Source organism: Dendrobates tinctorius, unplaced genomic scaffold (genome assembly GCF_039654945.1).
Source record: "Dendrobates tinctorius isolate UK_male_01 unplaced genomic scaffold, ASM3965494v1 ptg000388l, whole genome shotgun sequence".
NCBI classification, from domain to species: Eukaryota; Metazoa; Chordata; class Amphibia; order Anura; family Dendrobatidae; genus Dendrobates; species Dendrobates tinctorius.
Genome location: NW_027362054.1, coordinates 8736129 through 8755911, shown reverse-complemented (window position 1 = coordinate 8755911; position 19783 = coordinate 8736129). Strand labels below are relative to the sequence as shown.

The 19783-nt window shown below is 48.3% G+C and overlaps 1 protein-coding gene across 1 annotated transcript; it reads right to left on the bottom strand.

Moving 5' to 3' along the window:
* Window positions 1-283: 283 nt before the first annotated feature.
* Window positions 284-7194, bottom strand: UQCC3 (ubiquinol-cytochrome c reductase complex assembly factor 3). The gene is made up of 2 exons (XM_073563486.1): window positions 6999-7194; window positions 284-860 (listed from the first exon to the last, which is right to left on the bottom strand). The coding sequence occupies exons 1-2, from the start codon at window positions 7116-7118 to the stop codon at window positions 729-731; spliced, it is 252 nt and encodes an 83-aa protein (XP_073419587.1). The 5' UTR covers window positions 7119-7194; the 3' UTR covers window positions 284-728.
* Window positions 7195-19783: the final 12589 nt, after the last annotated feature.

The following is a 19783-nucleotide window of genomic DNA, read 5'->3' as shown; positions in this document are numbered from 1 at the left end:
CCATTCAAGGAAGTGGGGTCCGGGTTTGGGTACTGCTCTGGTACCCAAACTTTTCATTTTTTTTTTTAAATTGTTCGGTTGAACCTGCCGGACTCAATCATCCAGGGGTCCATACATTCCTAATCTTGAGGACACTGCTTACAAAGTGATGGGACTGAAAAATGAACATCAGGGAGTCTAGGGGAATGGCCGCTAACAGCTCCGGCCATAAAGGTATGCAGGCTTGTCTAGTTTTCTGTACAATAAAGATTATGCCATAAGAAAATGTAATTTCAAAAGTGTATCTAGTTTGTGTACATTTTATTACCAAGTTATACTATAGTACATTTCTTGTCAGCATCATAAATTGCCTCTGATGTGAAAAAAACATCAAAGTCAAAATAAATCCACCAAGATATCAATTATAGTTAAAATAATGGATGCCAAGAGCTCCGAGAATCTGGGGCTGGCTCACTCTTCTACACTTCTGGAGGGAGCTCTCCATGTCCATTAGTTGAAAGCTTTCAAGGGCGTTTCATAGATTTGCTTGTTTAGCGCCAGTCTCATGAGCAGGGCAGTCCAGTACTGGGATTTCCTCTTATTTTACAGTACGATTTCTAAAATCACAATAGACAAACTGAAACGACTGGAATAATGGGCTCAGATTTCGTACACAGTCCTGGAGGCGCATAACTGAAGTCCTGCATAACTTCAGCAATGACAGAGGTAATATTTGCCAGCAGTCTTTATCATTTTGAGTTCCAATTAGGTTTACTGGCGATGTTCACTTTGGTCTCTGCAGCATCTTTAAGGACTTTAAGCACCATCTCATTTTGACTACGAAGGTCCGCCATCATAGCCGGGTTTTCCTTTGTTGCCTTCTGTAACAATAATACCATGAGATTTAAAATAAAGATTTTGCTTGTGACAGTAGCTTAAACAGTAGCGCTCCTGTAAATGCAGATATAAGGCTATCCTACATGCAATATCCTAGCTGTGCAAGTTGTTTCTTCCCCCCTCATTTGCCTCCGTACGGTCAATAGTCAAAACAATAGAGATAATATTCAGCCACTCTTAGTCCAGCATCGGTTCTTCTCTGCTGCTCCACTGTCATGCTGTGATATTTCCGCCGTAGCCACAACAGGCACCGAAGCAGCACGGGAGCCAGCGATGGAAAGAAAAGGGATTACTTATTTGATGGATTTGGGTCCACTTTTCTCAGAAAACCCCTTTAACTTAAAAAGATATCGATAAGGCATAGGCAAGAGTCTCTAGATTATTCTTAGATAACTGCACACAGAGTTTGCTGAAATGCAGTTTTAAATGGTTGCTCCTCATCTTGGGCATAGCCTCAAGTTAGGCGTTAGTCCACAAGGTTGGACCTGAAGCCATCTCGAAAACATGGGTGTCTCCCCACTTCACTTTTATAAGGCCACATTCACAAGTTGAGTTTTCGGTCAGTATTTCACATCAATATTGGTAAGGCCTGTTTCACACTTCCGTTTTTGTGTCCGCCAAACGGATCCGTTTCCGTTTTTGTGACAGAAACGGATGCCAACGGATCAGTTTTTAAAAAAACGGATCCGTTTTTTTGACGGATCCGCGGTAACCGTAATGGAAGTCTATGGGACCAAAAAAAAACGGATCCTGCAAAAAATGGTGGATCCGTTTTTTTACGGAAAACAACGGATTTTGACGGATTAGAAAAAACGGAAGTGTGAAACAGGCCTAAGTCAAAATCAGGAGTTGAACAATCAGAGAAGTATAATAGAAACCCGTCACCACTTCTGGATTTATCACCCCCTCCTGGTTTTGGCTTACAGATACTGATGTAAAATACTGACCAAATACTGAATGTGTCCAAAAGGTATGTGCCGACGATTAGGAATAGCAGTTTTGGATGCAGCGTCCAAAACGCTGCGTTCTACATTGAAAGCACAGTGGGTGGGATTTATAGAAGTCCCATGCCCACTGTGCTATGTAATGCTGCATAAACTCTCCCGCGGTGCAGGTTTACGAGCGGCAGCATTTTAATTATCCGCAGCGGAAATGCTGCCTCGTCTCACCCATAGCCATTCATTACATGCGGTAAGTCGGCATGGTTAAATGAACATGCGGATTTAACCGCGTGACTAGAACACAGCAAAAATATGCTACATCCAAGATGCTGCCATTTCCCGACCGTGGGCACATAGCCTCAGAGTCCCAAACATTGCAGAGAACAGTTCCCATAAAGTGAATGGAGTGGAAGGCGTATGCACAGTCACCTCCTCCCTCTGGGAGATAAGGCCACAGTCAGGACATAGGTGCAGGTCCCAGAGATGGGACATCCATCTGTCAGACAATTGTAGCATATCCTGTAGCCACTAGTCAGACAAATAGCCATCGTGTAAGTAATACACAAGGATAGCCAGAATCCCACAGTAGCACAGCTTTCTGCTCTTGCTCATAGAAGGCGGCTATGATGTCGATGAGAACCTTTTTGGACTAATTCAGACGTACATTTTTTATGTATACGACTTGTACCAATGGGAGATATGTGTACTAATGGGGTCTGTAGGGCTGCTCATACGTCTGATCATCATTTGAAGTTTAAGCAACTTTTCTTTTTTCACCTTTCGGTATTCACTTGATTGATGGATTTAATATAAAAAAAACAACACACTGTTGGGCAAAATTCATGAGCCATGTGCACCAAATCAAAAATTGTATTGTAAATTTGTATTGTAAAATTGCCGCAAATGATGAATCGGGTAAATACATCTGGAAACCCCAAGCAAGAAACAAAAAAAACAAACAAAAAAAAAAAAACACACAACAGGAACAGGAGAATGCGAAACAGACTTCAAAAAAGGCACAGAGGAATTTGGTGAAAACAAAAAAGGTGCAAAACACCAAACACTCAAAAAACTGGGCACAAATGCAAAAATGAAGTGGGCCCAGCATAAGGCTGTGTGGCCACGTTGCGTTTGTCCTTTTTTTCGGCAGCAGAAACGCTTAAAAAACGCTAACAAAACGCATCCCCATGCAATCCTATGGGATTCCACAGTTGCTGTGTCAATGCTGCAGATTTTACAGCTGTGGAATCACATAGCAGTAAAATCGCCAGCATGTTCATTATTTCTGCGGAATCGCGGCGATTCTGCAGCCATAGGCTATGCCCATCATGCGAGAAGTGAGCGCTTCATGTGTGGATGGTACCCAGGGTCGGGAGGAGAGGAGACTCTCCTCCAGGCCCTGGGTACCATATCCCTGTAAAAAAATAAATAAAAAAATCTGATATACTCACTTTCTGGCAGCCCCCGGAGTCCTTCCCGCCTCTCAGCCACACTGACGGCGTCTTCCATTCCAAGGCGTGCTTTGCGAGAATCACCCCAGATGACGTAGCGGTCACGCGACCGCTACGTCATCAAAGGTCCTTCGCGCAAACACGCCTGGGAATGGAACTTGCCGGCAGCATCGCTGAGGACTAAGGGGGCCGTCGGAAGGTGAGAATAACCATATATTTTATTTTTAACATTCTTTTACTATTGATGCTGCATAGGCAGCATCAATAGCAATAGTAAAAAGTTGGTCACAATTATCAAGCACTGTGTGACCAACCTGTCAATCACTTTTCCAAGTGATGCTTCAAATCGATTGGAAAGCGCAAGCATTCTGCAAGCTAAAAACACTTGTGTTTTGCGGGAAAATGCATGTGAATTCCTCATGCGTTTTCCGCAGCAGGAAGTTGCGGAAATGCTGTGGACATTTCTGCAACGTGGGCACTTAGCCTAAATGAAAAAAAAAAAAAAAAAAAAAAAAAAAAAAAAACACCACACACCATGTCAATGGGTCTGTGAAAAATAACTGCACACTGGTTACTACCCAGAGATGTCAAGCTTTTCTTTTCTGACAACAGATTATGAAACCGCCATGAATTTATTTACTTTTGCATACAAGAAAAACAGATGAAACCTATTGTGAAGACGGCCATTGACTAAACACTGATGAAAATTCATTGGGGATATACCACAAACAATATGGATGCCTGAATGAGGCCTTCAGTACCGCTGACTGCAGAGATTGTAGCAATTACTGTTTCACATGAGCCGAATTCAGGATCGGTACGTGGCACACAATGCCCAGACCGACCTCGCAGCTTCCCACTGGGCAGCACGGTGGCTCAGTGGTTAGCGCTGCAGTCCTGGGTTCGAATCCCACCAAGGACAACATCTGCAAGGAGTTTGTATGTTCTCCCTGTGTTTCCTCCGGGCACTCCGGTTTCCTCCCACATTCCAAAGACATACTGATAGAGAATTTAGATTGTGAGCCCCATCAGGGACAGTGATGAAAATGTGTGCAAACTGTAAAGCGCTGCGGAATATGTTAGCGCTATATAAAAATAAAGATTATTATTATTCCCTTCACTATGAGGCCATCGGTCCAGGCATTGCGGTCCATACACATACTGCAACGTACACTAGTGTGAACACAGCCTAACACTGATTACCCCGATGTCCATAGTCTGGTGGTGAAGTACCCCATTCGGTTATTCGTCACCACTAGAGTCCTCTGCTACAACCTCACATAAGGCCGTGGGGTCTCACCTAACGAGTCAAGATGCATTGTCCATAACAACATCATCTACATTGCCCCTGAAGCATGGTGTGTATGTCCTGCAGGTCACCATGGTTACACACAGCCAGGACATTACTGGCTCTTTGCCACCTGCAGGTCACCATGGTTACACACAGCTAGGACATTACTGGCTCTTTGCCACCTGCAGGTCACCATGGTTACAAAGCCAGGACATTACTGGCCCTTTGCCACCTGCAGGTCGCCATGGTTACACAGCCAGGACATTACTGGCCCTTTGCCACCTGCAGGTCACCATGGTTACACACAGCCAGGACATTACTGGCTCTTTGCCACCTGCAGGTCACCATGGTTACACAGCCAGGACATTACTGGCCCTTTGCCACCTGCAGGTCACCATGGTTACACAGCCAGGACATTACTGGCCCTTTGCCACCTGCAGGTCACCATGGTTACACACAGCCAGGACATTACTGGCTCTTTGCCACCTGCAGGTCACCATGGTTACACAGCCAGGACATTACTGGCCCTTTGCCACCTGCAGGTCGCCATGGTTACACAGCCAGGACATTACTGGCCCTTTGCCACCTGCAGGTCACCATGGTTACACACAGCCAGGACATTACTGGCTCTTTGCCACCTGCAGGTCACCATGGTTACACAGCCAGGACATTACTGGCCCTTTGCCACCTGCAGGTCGCCATGGTTACACAGCCAGGACATTACTGGCCCTTTGCCACCTGCAGGTCACCATGGTTACACACAGCCAGGACATTACTGGCTCTTTGCCACCTGCAGGTCACCATGGTTACACACAGCCAGGACATTACTGGCCCTTTGCCACCTGCAGGTCACCATGGTTACACAGCCAGGACATTACTGGCCCTTTGCCACCTGCAGGTCACCATGGTTACACAGCCAGGACATTACTGGCCCTTTGCCACCTGCAGGTCACCATGGTTACACACAGCCAGGACATTACTGGCCCTTTGCCACCTGCAGGTCACCATGGTTACACAGCCAGGACATTACTGGCCCTTTGCCACCTGCAGGTCACCATGGTTACACACAGCCAGGACATTACTGGCTCTTTGCCACCTGCAGGTCACCATGGTTACACAGCCAGGACATTACTGGCCCTTTGCCACCTGCAGGTCACCATGGTTACACAGCCAGGACATTACTGGCCCTTTGCCACCTGCAGGTCACCATGGTTACACACAGCCAGGACATTACTGGCTCTTTGCCACCTGCAGGTCACCATGGTTACACAGCCAGGACATTACTGGCCCTTTGCCACCTGCAGGTCGCCATGGTTACACAGCCAGGACATTACTGGCCCTTTGCCACCTGCAGGTCACCATGGTTACACACAGCCAGGACATTACTGGCTCTTTGCCACCTGCAGGTCACCATGGTTACACAGCCAGGACATTACTGGCCCTTTGCCACCTGCAGGTCGCCATGGTTACACAGCCAGGACATTACTGGCCCTTTGCCACCTGCAGGTCACCATGGTTACACACAGCCAGGACATTACTGGCTCTTTGCCACCTGCAGGTCACCATGGTTACACAGCCAGGACATTACTGGCCCTTTGCCACCTGCAGGTCACCATGGTTACACACAGCCAGGACATTACTGGCTCTTTGCCACCTGCAGGTCACCATGGTTACACAGCCAGGACATTACTGGCCCTTTGCCACCTGCAGGTCACCATGGTTACACAGCCAGGACATTACTGGCCCTTTGCCACCTGCAGGTCACCATGGTTACACACAGCCAGGACATTACTGGCTCTTTGCCACCTGCAGGTCACCATGGTTACACAGCCAGGACATTACTGGCCCTTTGCCACCTGCAGGTCGCCATGGTTACACAGCCAGGACATTACTGGCCCTTTGCCACCTGCAGGTCACCATGGTTACACACAGCCAGGACATTACTGGCTCTTTGCCACCTGCAGGTCACCATGGTTACACAGCCAGGACATTACTGGCCCTTTGCCACCTGCAGGTCGCCATGGTTACACAGCCAGGACATTACTGGCCCTTTGCCACCTGCAGGTCACCATGGTTACACACAGCCAGGACATTACTGGCTCTTTGCCACCTGCAGGTCACCATGGTTACACAGCCAGGACATTACTGGCCCTTTGCCACCTGCAGGTCACCATGGTTACACACAGCCAGGACATTACTGGCTCTTTGCCACCTGCAGGTCACCATGGTTACACAGCCAGGACATTACTGGCCCTTTGCCACCTGCAGGTCACCATGGTTACACACAGCCAGGACATTACTGGCCCTTTGCCACCTGTAGACCACCTTTTTTCCGGTTTGGGCTCCTGTGACCTCAGGTTACACCCTTTGCACCCGCTATGGGAGTGTACGGTGGTCTCTTCTCGATTTCGGGCTGGTCTTTAGGTGGGAGCTCCTTACCCTCCGCATTTCTAATAATTCTTCCTGCTTCGGGGCCATAACCGACCACAGGAAGACGCCGAGCCCGGTCCAGCCGGCGAGAGCCAGAGAGCCCACCAACAACTTGTACGCAGCCGACATGACACGTGACTACAATACGTTAATTCCGAAACCACGCCCAGGTCGCTGTATTAGCATACAGAGGAGGAGCCTCTCAGAGGTCAGCTGACCGGATGTGGAGGGCGGGGCAAAGTCTTAGTGTAGCAGTACGAGGTGTGACGTTCTCTGTGAGGGGCGGGATGTCCCGACTGACGGCTGCTGGCTGTAGCGACCTCCAGTCTGCCCGGGCGCCGGGCGGCCTCTCGGTGACTGTCAGGGACTCGGCTTGTGCTGCGCGGAGCGACACTGTGTGTGGCCTGTGTCGTGCTCATAGTCGCCATGTAACCCAGCCTTGGGGAGATATAGCATTTTTATTAATCTGTTTTTAGGTGAAAATATGAAAAAAAAACCTAATTCCATCATCATATTTGATGCCAAGCGCCTGCTGTGTGACTGACGCCTATCCCCGGTGTCACCGTTGTGGCGGCTCCTCAGAATGGCGTTGTCTTTTCATAGTCTGCTGTGACTTTTTCCTTTTTTGTTGGCGGCGGGCGGACACTCGTGGGAAACTTTCGGGACTTTGCTGGGCCCCTGGTTGCCATGGTAACTTATCATTGTGTGATCATGGAGACGGTCACATTATGTATCATCTGCACAAATGTGGGGACATTAGGAGAACAGAGTGATGTAGACTTGATGGAAGGTCTGCGCCTCGGATAGTTCCCTGGGTCGCACGATCACAGCTTGCTGCTCCCATGCAGAAAATTACTGCAGATGGAAGGTCATGTGAAATGACACCAATTTATTAAAGTGGATTTTAAAGAAGATTCTTTTCCAAATTCTAAATGAAAAGAAATGTATCAGATAATAATCTTTATATACACTGCTCAAAAAATAAAGGGAACACTTAAACAGCAGAATATAACACCAAGTAAATGAAACTTCTGTGAAATCAAACTGTCCAGTTAGGAAGCAACACTGATTGACAATCAGTTTCACATGCTGTTGTGCAAATGGAATAGACAACAGATGGAAATTATTGTCAATTATCAAGACACCCTCAATAATGGAGTGGTTCAGCAGGTGGGGACCACAGACCACATCTCAGTACCAATGCTTTCTGGCTGATGTTTTGGTCACTTTTGAATGTTGGTTGTGCTTTCACACTCGTGGTAGCATGAGATGGACTCTACAACCCACACAAGTGGCTCAGGTAGTGCAGTTAGATTCTGTTGTTGTTTCCTTTATTTTTTGGAGCAGTGTGTATAGTGTCAACATATTCTGATGAGCTTTACAATTCAACATCTCATATACAACAGTCATCACAACGTTAACGATAATATAATAATTAATGCAAAGATATTGACGACCCTGCTCGTAAGAGCTTATAATCTGCAATGAGGAGAGGGAGACAAAGTACAGGGACTTATTTGCAATGATGGTCAAGCCATCTTGAGTAAATGGGGGGTAGATAAAGGCTGCTCACCAGCCAATATTTGTAGTGCTTTTGGAAGAGATGGAGTTTGGTGGAGTGTTAGGATCAGAGAAGTAGAGCATGAGCTATAATGTATATAAGGGCTGTTTCACACATCCAGCTAATTCTGGTACCGGAGCTATCCGTGTCCGTGTGGACACGTGGTACCTCCGTGTGGCAACCGTGTGCCGCATCAGGACCACACAGACGTCGCCGGGAAGAAGCGCTACAGTAAGTGCAGTTCCTGGCGGCTGGTGTTGACCGCGGCTGTGATTCTTCTCTCCTGCTCTGCCGGCAGGAGAGAAGAATGAATGAAAACCTGACGTGGGGTCCCCCTCGTTTTCTGAACCAATCAGACAAAACTTACAGCTGGGGGCTACAGCCCTCGGCTGTCAGCTTCAGCAAGGTTGGTTCTCAAGAATAGAGGGGTCCCCACTCTGTTTTTTTAATTATTTAAATAATTTAAAAAACCGGCGTGGGGTCCCCCTTATTTTTGACAACCAACCTGACTAAAGCCGACAGCTGAGGGCTGATATTCTCAGGCTGGTAAGGGTCCATTGATCTTGCCCCCACAGCCTAAAAACAGCAGCCCCCAGCTGGCCAGAAAAGGCGCATCTATTAGGCTAGTTTCACACTAGCATTTTGAGGAGCAGCACACAGCCGCCATGCAGCTTCGCCCCCTGCCACGCCCCCTCCGGTCAGCTCCTCCTAAGGGCACATGACGCGACATGCATACCCTATCTTTAGTAATGGGTATGCAGGCCGTGCGCTGGTATGCTTTTGGCGGCGCATGCGCCCTTTTGACGATGCGCCAAACGCAGCGTGTTGCATTTTGGTGTGCTCGGTGCACCGTCAAAAGGGCGCATGCGCCGCCAAAAGCATACCAGCGCACGGCCTGCATACCCAATGCTAAAGATAGGGTACACAGGTCGCATGCCGCGTCATGCGCCCATAGGAGGGGCTGACTGGAGGGGGCACGGCAGGGGGTGGAGCTGCACGGCGGCCATGCGCTGCGCCTCAAAACGCTAGTCTGAAACTAGCCTTAGATGCGCCTAATCTGGAGCTTTGCCCGGTTCTTCCCACTTGCCTGTAGCGGTGGCAAGTGGGGTAATAAGGGGTTAATGCCACCTTTCTATTCTAAGGTGACATTAAGCCTGGATTAGTAATGGATGGTGTCAATAAGACACCTATCCATTACTAATCCTACATTAAATAAAGGGTTAAATAAACTAAACACACAATAAGAATAAATTATTTTAATGAAAGAATACAACACACATTTTTATAATCTTTATTACACTGGTAATTCCTTTGCGAAGCCCTCGATCTTCTGAAAAAAAAAAAAAAAAAGGTGAAAATGATAAAGCAACTATATGCATTACCTGTTCGGCGCTCAGTCACGTCCCACGGCGTAAATCCATCTCGGGGGGGTTAATACGTTTACAGCCGGAGCGCTGCTAACACAGCTGCTCCCGACTGTAAACGATTGGGGAATAAATGGAGCAGAGCCAGACTTAGTGATGAACGGTGACGTCACCGCTAGTTACAGAGCAGGCGCCTGCTTCTTCCATTCATCCCCAGTCATTTAGTCGGGAGTGGCTGTGATAGCAGCACTTCGGCTGTAAACGTATTAACCCCCAAGATGGATTTACGCCGTGGGACGTGACTGAGCGCTGGACAGGTAATGTATATAGTTGCTTTATTATTTTCACCTTTTTTTCAGAAGATCGAGGGCTTCACAAAAAAAATTACGAGTATAATAAAGATTATAAAAATGTGTGTTGTATTCTTTCATTAAAATAATTTATTCTTGTGTGTATGTGTTTATTTAACCCTTTATTTACTGTAGGATTAGTAATGGATAGGATGGATATGTGTCCTATTGACACCTCTCCATTACTAATCTGGGCTTAAGGTTACCTTAGAATGGAAAGGTGGCATTTACCCCTTATTACCCCACTTGCCACCGCTACAGGGCAAGTTGGAAGAACCGGACAAAGCACCAGATTAGGCGCATCTAAGGGTGGTTTCACATAAGCGTTTAAGGACGCAGCGTCGGCCTGCGCACGGCCGCCGCTAAGCCCCGCCCCTGCCATGCCTCCGCCGGTAGCTCCGCCTATGGGCGCATGACGCTAAAGATAGGTGACGCATGCAGCGTAGGCGGAGCTACCAACGTAGGCGTGGCAGGGGCAGGGCTTAGCGACGGCCGTGCACAAGCCGACGCTGCGGCCTTAAACACTAATGTGAAACCACCCTAATAGATGCTCCTTTTCTGGGCAGCTGGGGGCTGCTGTTTTTAGGCTGGGGGGGCCAAGATCAACGGCCCCTTACCAGCCTGAGAATATCAGCCCTCGGCTGTCGACTTTAGTCAGGTTGGTTGTCAAAAATAGGGGGAACCCCATGCCGTTTTTTTATTTATTTATTTAAATAATTTAAAAAAACTGGGGACCCCTCTATTCTTGAGAACCAACCTTGCTGACAGCTGAGGGTCGCAAGGGAGAGAGAAGAATCATAGCCGCGGTCAGCACCAGCCGCCAGGAACAGCGCTTACAGTAGCGCTTCTTCCCGGCGGCCGTCCGTGAGCACGGAGGATAGTGTGAACAGTTCTCCATGTGCAGCACGTGTTGCGGGCCGTGTGCTCGTGTTAAAACGGACATGTCAGCGAATTTTGCACACGGACACACGGTCTGTTAAACACGCTGACATGTGCACAGACCCATTCATTTGAATGGGTCTACATGTGTCAGTGTCTCTGGTACGTGAGAAAACTGTCACTACACCTACCGGAGCCACTGACGTGTGAAAGAGGCCTATAAGGACTTCAATTGGGGAATGTGATAGGCCGCCCTAAACAGATGTGTTTTTAGGGAGTGCATAAAACTGTAAGTTGTGGATAGTCCTAATTTCTTGTGGTAGAGCATTCCTGAGGATTGGTACAACTCGAGAGAAGTCTTGGAGCCGGGATATCCTCACGGTATATCAGGTTAAAGATTCCCTCCTATAAGTTGAGCCCACGTTACATTGGTCCCTTTGAGATCTTGAGTCGTGTCAACGACATGGCCTACAAGTTGAAATTGCCCGCTTCGCTGAGAATCCCCAATTTCTTTCACGTATCGCTCCTCAAACCTGCGGTATTTAACCACTTTCACTCGGCTTCTTCTCAAACTCCCCAACCTAGTAGTTCAGATGATATCTTTGAGGTGAAGGATATACTAGCTATGAAGACAGTTAGAGGGAGAACTTTGTTTTTGGTCGATTGGAAAGGTTTCGGTCCTGAGGAGAAATCTTGGGAACCCCGAGAAAATATTAATGCTCCTCTTATTATGAGACGATTTCTCACCAGCATTAGGAAAAGGGGGAGTAAAGGGGGGGTACTGTCACGGTCCCTGCCGCGACTTCTTACCGGCGTGGTCCCGGCTCCCGGTGTGCTCCTGCTTCTCGGCGCGTCCCCGCGCCTGACCTCCGGGTACCCCGGTGTTGCCCCTGCGTGCCTGCGCACTACCTCGCCTCTGACACGCCGGCCTCCAGGAACTGTGACGCGGTGGCTCCGCCCCCAACATGGCGGCACCCACCGGCTATTTCTGCTCGGCGTCAGCCCAGGTAAGACGCCTATCACTTGCAGTGATGCTGCCCTTCCTGTCAGCGCTCGCTTTGACTCAGGCCCTGTCCTCCATCCTCTGTCCCTGTTTGCGCTACCGCCGGTAGCTTCCTCTCTGCACCTTCGGCTTGCTCAGAGTCAGCCCTAGCTCCTGTGTCTCTCTCTGTTCTACCTCTCCCATCTACTTGCCCGTGCCTCATATTCCCCGTGCACACCTGTCGTGTACACCTAAATAAAATGGGAATGGTTGGTGATATCAACTTCCTGTTTGTGGCACATTAGTATATGGGAGGGGGGAAACTTTTCAAAATGGGTGGTGACCATGGTGGCCATTTTGAAGTCGGCCATTTTGGATCCAACTTTATAAGTGGCCCACCCAGGTGTATCCATATAAATGGCACACCCTGTACATATTTGTCAATATTCCATCCTACAAGTTGGGTCCTCACTTCATCGGTCCTTTTGAAGTCAGAAAGCAAATTAGTGTCGTGTCTTGTAAATTGAAGCTACCACATTCTTTGCGTGTGCCCAATTCCTTTCACGTGTTCCTCCTGAAGGCGATTATCCTGAGTCCCTTCTTCAAGGATCCTGTTGCTACCCCTGTTCCCATCAGTTCCAAGGATGTCTTTGAGGTGAAGAATATCTTAACCTTGAAGAAGGTGAGAGGAAAAACATTTTTTCTTAGTCGATTGGAAGGGATTTGGACCTGAAAAAAGGTCATGGGAGCCCAAAGAAAATATTCATACTCCACTTCTACAGAAATTCCTAGCCAGCTTGAACAAGAGGGGGCATAAGGGTGATTTGTGGCTCATACCAATATATACTGTTAGAACAGCGCCCCTGCACGAATTCTCTTCCTCCTATCTACAGGGATGCCTGTGTGTTCACTTATGCATCCGTGCTCCCAGGCGTCTGCTTCTTCCCAGGACCTTCACATGGCACAGAGGTCTACTGGGAGTGTGTAGTGGGCGCACATGTGCTCCCTGCCTGTTAAAGGGCCAGCGCGCACGCTTCTGAAAACATCCCCAATCAATAGTTGGGAGACATTTGATATGTAAGTCACTTCCCTTTTGGAAGGTGCCTTAGCAACTTCAATATTCAGTCTGTTTTCTGCTACCAAGTTGTACGTTCCCTGGACGTGTGCTCTGTCTGAACCTGTCCCAGTGCGTCCTACATGCCCTGTCTGAACTTAACCCTGTCAATCCTTCTCTGCCCAGTCCGAGACTGAGTCTATCCGTCCTCTCTGCGTCCGATACTGCCTGCCCTGTCTAAACTGGTATCTGTTCGCCCTGCTGCATCCTGTTCCTGAGTCCTTCCTTCCTCTACCCAGTCCTGAGCCTGGTATGTCTTGTCCACACCTATACCATTACCCAAACCAGTCCAGTCTGAACCTGCACTTGTGATCCCGTGAGGCCGCCCTGTGTTCCTGAACTCATCCTGACCATTCCTGATCCTGTACCTGTTCTGTCTACAGCCACATGTTCCCCTATGTTCCAGTTCCTGGCTGGTCCTGCTTCCCTGCCCCTTTGGGGCTCAGCTGCTGCTTCTCTGAGGTTTTCCCTGGAGTAGCACCTGGCGTCCACCTGGGCTTAAGTCTAACCACACCATTAGGCTCTTTAACGAAGAACCAGGTTTTCGCTTAGTTATGCCCTTTCAGGCTGTCCCCAGACCGTGGCAGAGTGGTTCCACAGCCACGTGTGTAACAGAACGCCTGGTGACACGATGCCACGGCTGATCAGTACATTTTTACTGATTGGCGGTCATTTGACTGCCTGTTTACACAGGCAGAACAAAGCAAACTAAGTGCACTGAGCAATCTACTGCATACTAGATCCTTTAGTGCCTGTAAGAGGGGGGGGGGTATTTCGATATGCGAGCGCACAGCAGGGGCAGGGGAGCACTAATCAGATCCCTACCTAAACGGAAGAAATTACATCTGAATGGATGGTACAGGACCTGTGATGGCATCACAGTCATGTGCCACAAAGGGGAGGAGCCACAGAGTTTTGCAGGCTGGAAGATGCAGGAGAAGCTGAAGGTGATGGGAAACTTGTGAGAGGTAATGACGGAAACGGTACATTGGGAGTGCAGGGTGTATGTGATATTGGGATGCAGGCTCTGTGGGCTATGGGGGTCCACACTGACAGAGGGATGTGTGACGTTACAGGCTGTGGGAAATAGAGAAGTCCATACTGTGACAGGAAAGTGCAGGGTGTATGAGATAGAGGGGTGCAAGTAGGTGTAGGGTGCTAGATAGAGGAATGCAGGGTGCTAGATAGAGGGGTGCAGGATGCTAGATAGAGGGGTGCAGGGTGCTAGATAGAGGAGTGCAGGGTGCGCGAGATAGAGGGGTGCAGGGTATGTGCAGTTCCAGCCGCCAACGACAGTTGATTGATGGGAATGGTGGGTGTTGCACCCCCACTGATCAGACATTGATGACCTGTCCTAAGGATAAGGATAGGTCATCAATGTTAAAGTAGTGGCCTCATTAAACAATCTTATAATTTATTTCACTCAAAGGACGGACATTTTTCTCGTGCATTGTGTGATTCACAGTCTATTCTGTGTAAATGCATTTGGTGGCTCTGTCGGGGCTTAGATCTGAACCCCCACAAAACAGCATTCAGTGATATGCGTTGATGGGGTCATTGATGCAGACAGTCGGCATGTGCTCTGTCGTGCATCATTTTTGGCTGTATACACCTAGTTCCGGCAGGAGGCAAGGATGATCAAGGATGCATCTGGCTTCAGATTTTGCAGCAGGACAACGAGCCCAAACATACAGCCAATACCATTAAAGGGGCAGTCCAGACTTAGAGCAAGAGTCTGTATTCATGCTTGTGACGGTGTGATATGCTATGTGGATGTCATTCTTTGTATATTCCTATTTTTAACAATTCCAGTTATTTTCATAGTGTTTTTCTTATTACATTGTAAGTCTACAGCCTCACTGTATCTGTCTCTTGATGACCCCCTGTAGTGCATTAATCCCTAAGGCCTTTTGTTCTCCTCTGGGAGGTAACTTGTTTGCCTACCCCTGGACAAGGAAGGGGGTGGGGGAAAGAACAGCAGCTGGACAACAAGTCAGTTCCGGTAGAGACAAGATGGTGAAAAGGCTGCATTTCAGAGAGAAGGATCTATTATTATCCTCTGGTGCTAGCGTGTTTTGGAATCTCGTTTCCCTGGACATTTTATCCTGATACTGGACTGCATTCTTATTCTGGACTATCTTATCCTTTGTGTGGTGGACTGATTATGGACCTTTTCGTATTTTTGCCTGAATAAAGGTCTTGGAATTGTTCACTCTTCGCTCGCTCTGTTGATTGTGTGATTCCAGAGAAGGAACACGTGACAACTGGTGGCAGCAGTGGGATCAACAGAGCGTAACCCAATGGAGAACCACCCACAGAGTGAGTACAGAAATTGGACTGTATGCAGTTTACAGGAGAGAGCCAGAGACCCGGGCCTGAACTACCAGGGACTGACTAAAGAGGCCTTAATCGATCTACTGGTGGGCGCTAGCCCGGCCACCTCCTCCCAGATGTCTGAAGGACGAGCACTGGAGACAGGGATCCCCATCCAGAAAAGCCAGTGGTTGGTGTGGTATGAAGAAGAGATGGCGGTTCTGGGCCCCGGCATCTCTCAGGAGTACAAGGAGGAGGCTGCCCGCCGGCCACAGCGGAGACAGGAAGCAATGGAGCTTGAAAAAGGGAGTAACGCAATGTGGAGTGTAACCCCAACAATCCGGGAGCCTGTACGGATCACCCGGACAGAGTTTAAGCCGTTTGATGAGGCTTCTGGAGATGTGGAGGGGTTCTTCAAAGACTTTGAGCAGCAGTGTGCTGTGATGGAGGTGCCCCACTCTAGCTGGATGCGTTTGTTAGTGGGGCTCCTGAACGGAAGCATGGCGGAGGCTTACCGAACCATTGATGCACTGCGGAATCGGGATTATAACATTGTAAAGCGGACTATCCTGGATTACCATGCTATCACCCCAGACTCACATAGGGCCAAGTTCCGAGACCTCCCATGCACCACGGGGGGATCGTTTAGGATGTATGCACATAAGATGTCCGAGGCATGTCGGAGATGGCTGGAAGCAGAAAACGCCTTTACTGTGGAAGATGTTATACAGGCGTTCCTTATAGAACAATTTCTTGCCAAGTGCCCTGCAGAGGTACGGGAATGGGTCCGGGAGCGCACGCCGTGTACCGTGGATAGAGCTGCAGCCCTGGCCGATGAAGCCCTTACTATCCAGCCGCAATGGAGGAGGCTTCTGGACAATGAACCACAGCCTGCTCCCGTGCCCCGTCCCCCTCCAATTATATCTGCCCTTCCACCTAGTCGCAAGCCGATGACAATCACTCCTCACAATCCTAGGCCCCAACAGTTCCGACCACAACCTGGGGGTATCACAGAGAGGAGGTGTTATGGGTGTGGGCAACCTGGACATTTGCAGTCTGGCTGTCGCTCCAGGATTCGAAGGGAGCCCCACGCAGTCCCACCTCGTCCAGTGCATCTTGTACATTCCACCACACCTGAGGAAGAGCTACCACCACCCCCACCAGAGTGGACCACCGACCACGGCACCATAGATACCCCTCCTGGAGTGTACGGACTCCGGGCTCTGTCCTTTAGCTACTCAGAGCAACGGCAACGCCACCTGCAGGATGTCTTTATTGATGGATACAAAGTGTCAGGATTTAGAGACACGGGGGCATTCTTGACTATCGCTGACCCCCCCCCCCGTGTGGTTCGACCCGAGGCAATTTACCAGGGTCCGGGAATTCCCATTGTCCTGGCGGGCGGTGTCCGCAAATATATACCGCGAGCTTCTGTGTGTTTGGATTATGGTTGTGGAGAAAAACTGTGTTGGATTGGAGTTATGGGAGGACTTCCTGCAGATATCCTCCTTGGGAACGACATTGGGGAGTTACAGTGCCCAATTTGTGACTACGTTAGACTTGAGCAAGGGGTACTGGCAGATACCCCTAACGGAGGACGCTCAGGAGCGCTCAGCCTTCATTACTCCATTTGGGCTTTATGAGTTCCTGGGAATGCCCTTTGGGATGAAAACTGCCCCCGCTACTTTCCAGAGACTGGTGGATCGACTGTTACAACAATGTCAGGACTTTGCCTGTGCTTACTTAGACGACATCGCCATTTTTAGCACAACCTGGGAGGAACATCTTAAACACTTGGGCATAGTGCTGGACTGTATCCTTACTGCAGGACTGACCATTCGCCCTGATAAGTGCCAAATAGGGATGGCTGAGGTGCAGTACCTTGGGCATAGAGTAGGGGGTGGGACACTAAGGCCAGAGCCTGCCAAGGTGGAAGCCATTAGCAACTGGTGTAGACCCCAGACTAAAAAGCAGGTACTTGCGTTTTTAGGAACTGCTGGTTACTATGGCAAATTTGTTTCTAACTTCAGCACCTTGGCCAAGCCCCTAACCGACCTGACCCGCAAGAACATGCCTAGGAATGTGACATGTACGCCTGCATGCGAGGCTGCCTTTTCAGCGTTAAAGACTGCCCTCGTCACTGCTCCTGTCTTGGCTGCCCCGGATTATAAACGCAGGTTCCTCGTGCAGACAGATGCATCCACCTTTGGGATTGGGGCAGTACTTAGCCAAGTGAACGCCGCCGGAGAAGAACATCCTGTTGCTTTTGCCAGTCGGAAACTACTGGATCGGGAAGTTGCCTATGCCACTATTGAAAAGGAGTGCCTTACCATCATATGGGCGCTAAAAATATTGCAGCCCTACTTGTATGGCAGAGACTTTACGATTGTTACAGACCACAACCCCCTCACATGGCTGAATCGCGTATCAGGGGACAATGGAAGATTGCTGTGGTGGAGCTTGTCCTTACAACCCTACAGCTTCTCCATCCAATACAAGCAGGGAAGCCAACACCAGAACGCCGATGGACTGTCTCGACAAGAAGAACCATAGGCTCCCCAGGCCGACCTACCCCTGCCACTGTACAAGGAATTATAAATAACTGAGCAATGTGGACTAAAGTGAGCAGGCCAGAGGTCTGTGTAGACCTCATGGCGTGCTCACTTATTATGGGGGGGGGAGAGGTTGTGATGGTGTGATATGCTATGTGGATGTCATTCTTTGTATATTCCTATTTTTAACAATTCCAGTTATTTTCATAGTGTTTTTCTTATTACATTGTAGGTCTACAGCCTCACTGTATCTGTCTCTTGATGACCCCCTGTAGTGCATTAATCCCTAAGGCCTTTTGTTCTCCTCTGGGAGGTAACTTGTTTGCCTACCCCTGGACAAGGAAGGGGGTGGGGGAAAGAACAGCAGCTGGACAACAAGTCAGTTCCGGTAGAGACAAGATGGTGAAAAGGCTGCATTTCAGAGAGAAGGATCTATTATTATCCTCTGGTGCTAGAGTGTTTTGGAATCTCGTTTCCCTGGACATTTTATCCTGATACTGGACTGCATTCTTATTCTGGACTATCTTATCCTTTGTGTGGTGGACTGAATATGGACCTTTTCGTATTTTTGCCTGAATAAAGGTCTTGGAATTGTTCACTCTTCGCTCGCTCTGTTGATTGTGTGATACCAGAGAAGGACCCCGTGACAATGCTATTACGATTCCCTGATGCAAGAAAGCGATCCCGTGACCTTATGCATGTGATTTGCATACCTGGGGTCACATGCCAATTCCATGTATTCGGCTTCTCTCAACAAAAGTGAATTGATAGCATTTGTTTCTTAGTGATAAACTTGAATGAAAATGTGACCTTCCAAGGGTTTTGTACTGGCTGGAAGTGAGCGTCTTTAGTGAAACAAAACGGGAGAAAAAAAAATTTAAGCAACCTGGATGACCACTGAGAAACAAACAGTCAGCTTCTCTCAGATTGTAACACACAGATGTGTTAATCTAGGAATCTAGGATCAGATTGTTGGCTGAGCACGTTGATATCTGTGGGTTTGGCAGACCTTAGTCTAATGTGTATGGTTACATTATAATAATTTTTATTTATATAGCGTCAACATATACATTAACTACTATTTAATGGTAATGGGCACTTTTCAGCATCTTTCACTCATCTGTGTTTAAATACGTACGTGTAAAATAGTTCCAGTGTCATCAGTGTACGGTCTGTGAGTCATCAGTGTACAGTAGGGTGACCGGATCTCATATGGGGGGAAAAAATGTCAGAATCTTGTTCGTCTGGACCCCACAAAACGATTCCCCTTTCCAGATATTGAGAGAGCCAAAATTTGAGCTCGATCAAACGACGTTAACCCGTGCCGCTCGTCGCTCAAAGTTTGAAAAAATCCAAATTGAGGTATTTTGAGATTTAGGTATTTTGCATAGTCTGGTAGACTATAAAGAATGTGACAACAACATTGCAGAAATAGCCCTGACCAAATTTTCGAACCATTTGTGGTATTTGAATGCAGAGTTGGTGGGATTATCGTTTTTTGATCCCTCCATTACAGACAATGAAAAGTTGTTAATGGCTAATAAATTGCTCAGTAGCACAGATGAACCATCAGAGCACGCTAACCTACATGAGTTGATAATTTTACATAGTTATCTAATCTATTCTAGAGCTTTTGTTAAAGTAGTTTTTGAAACGTCAGAATATAATGCTCGGCATTT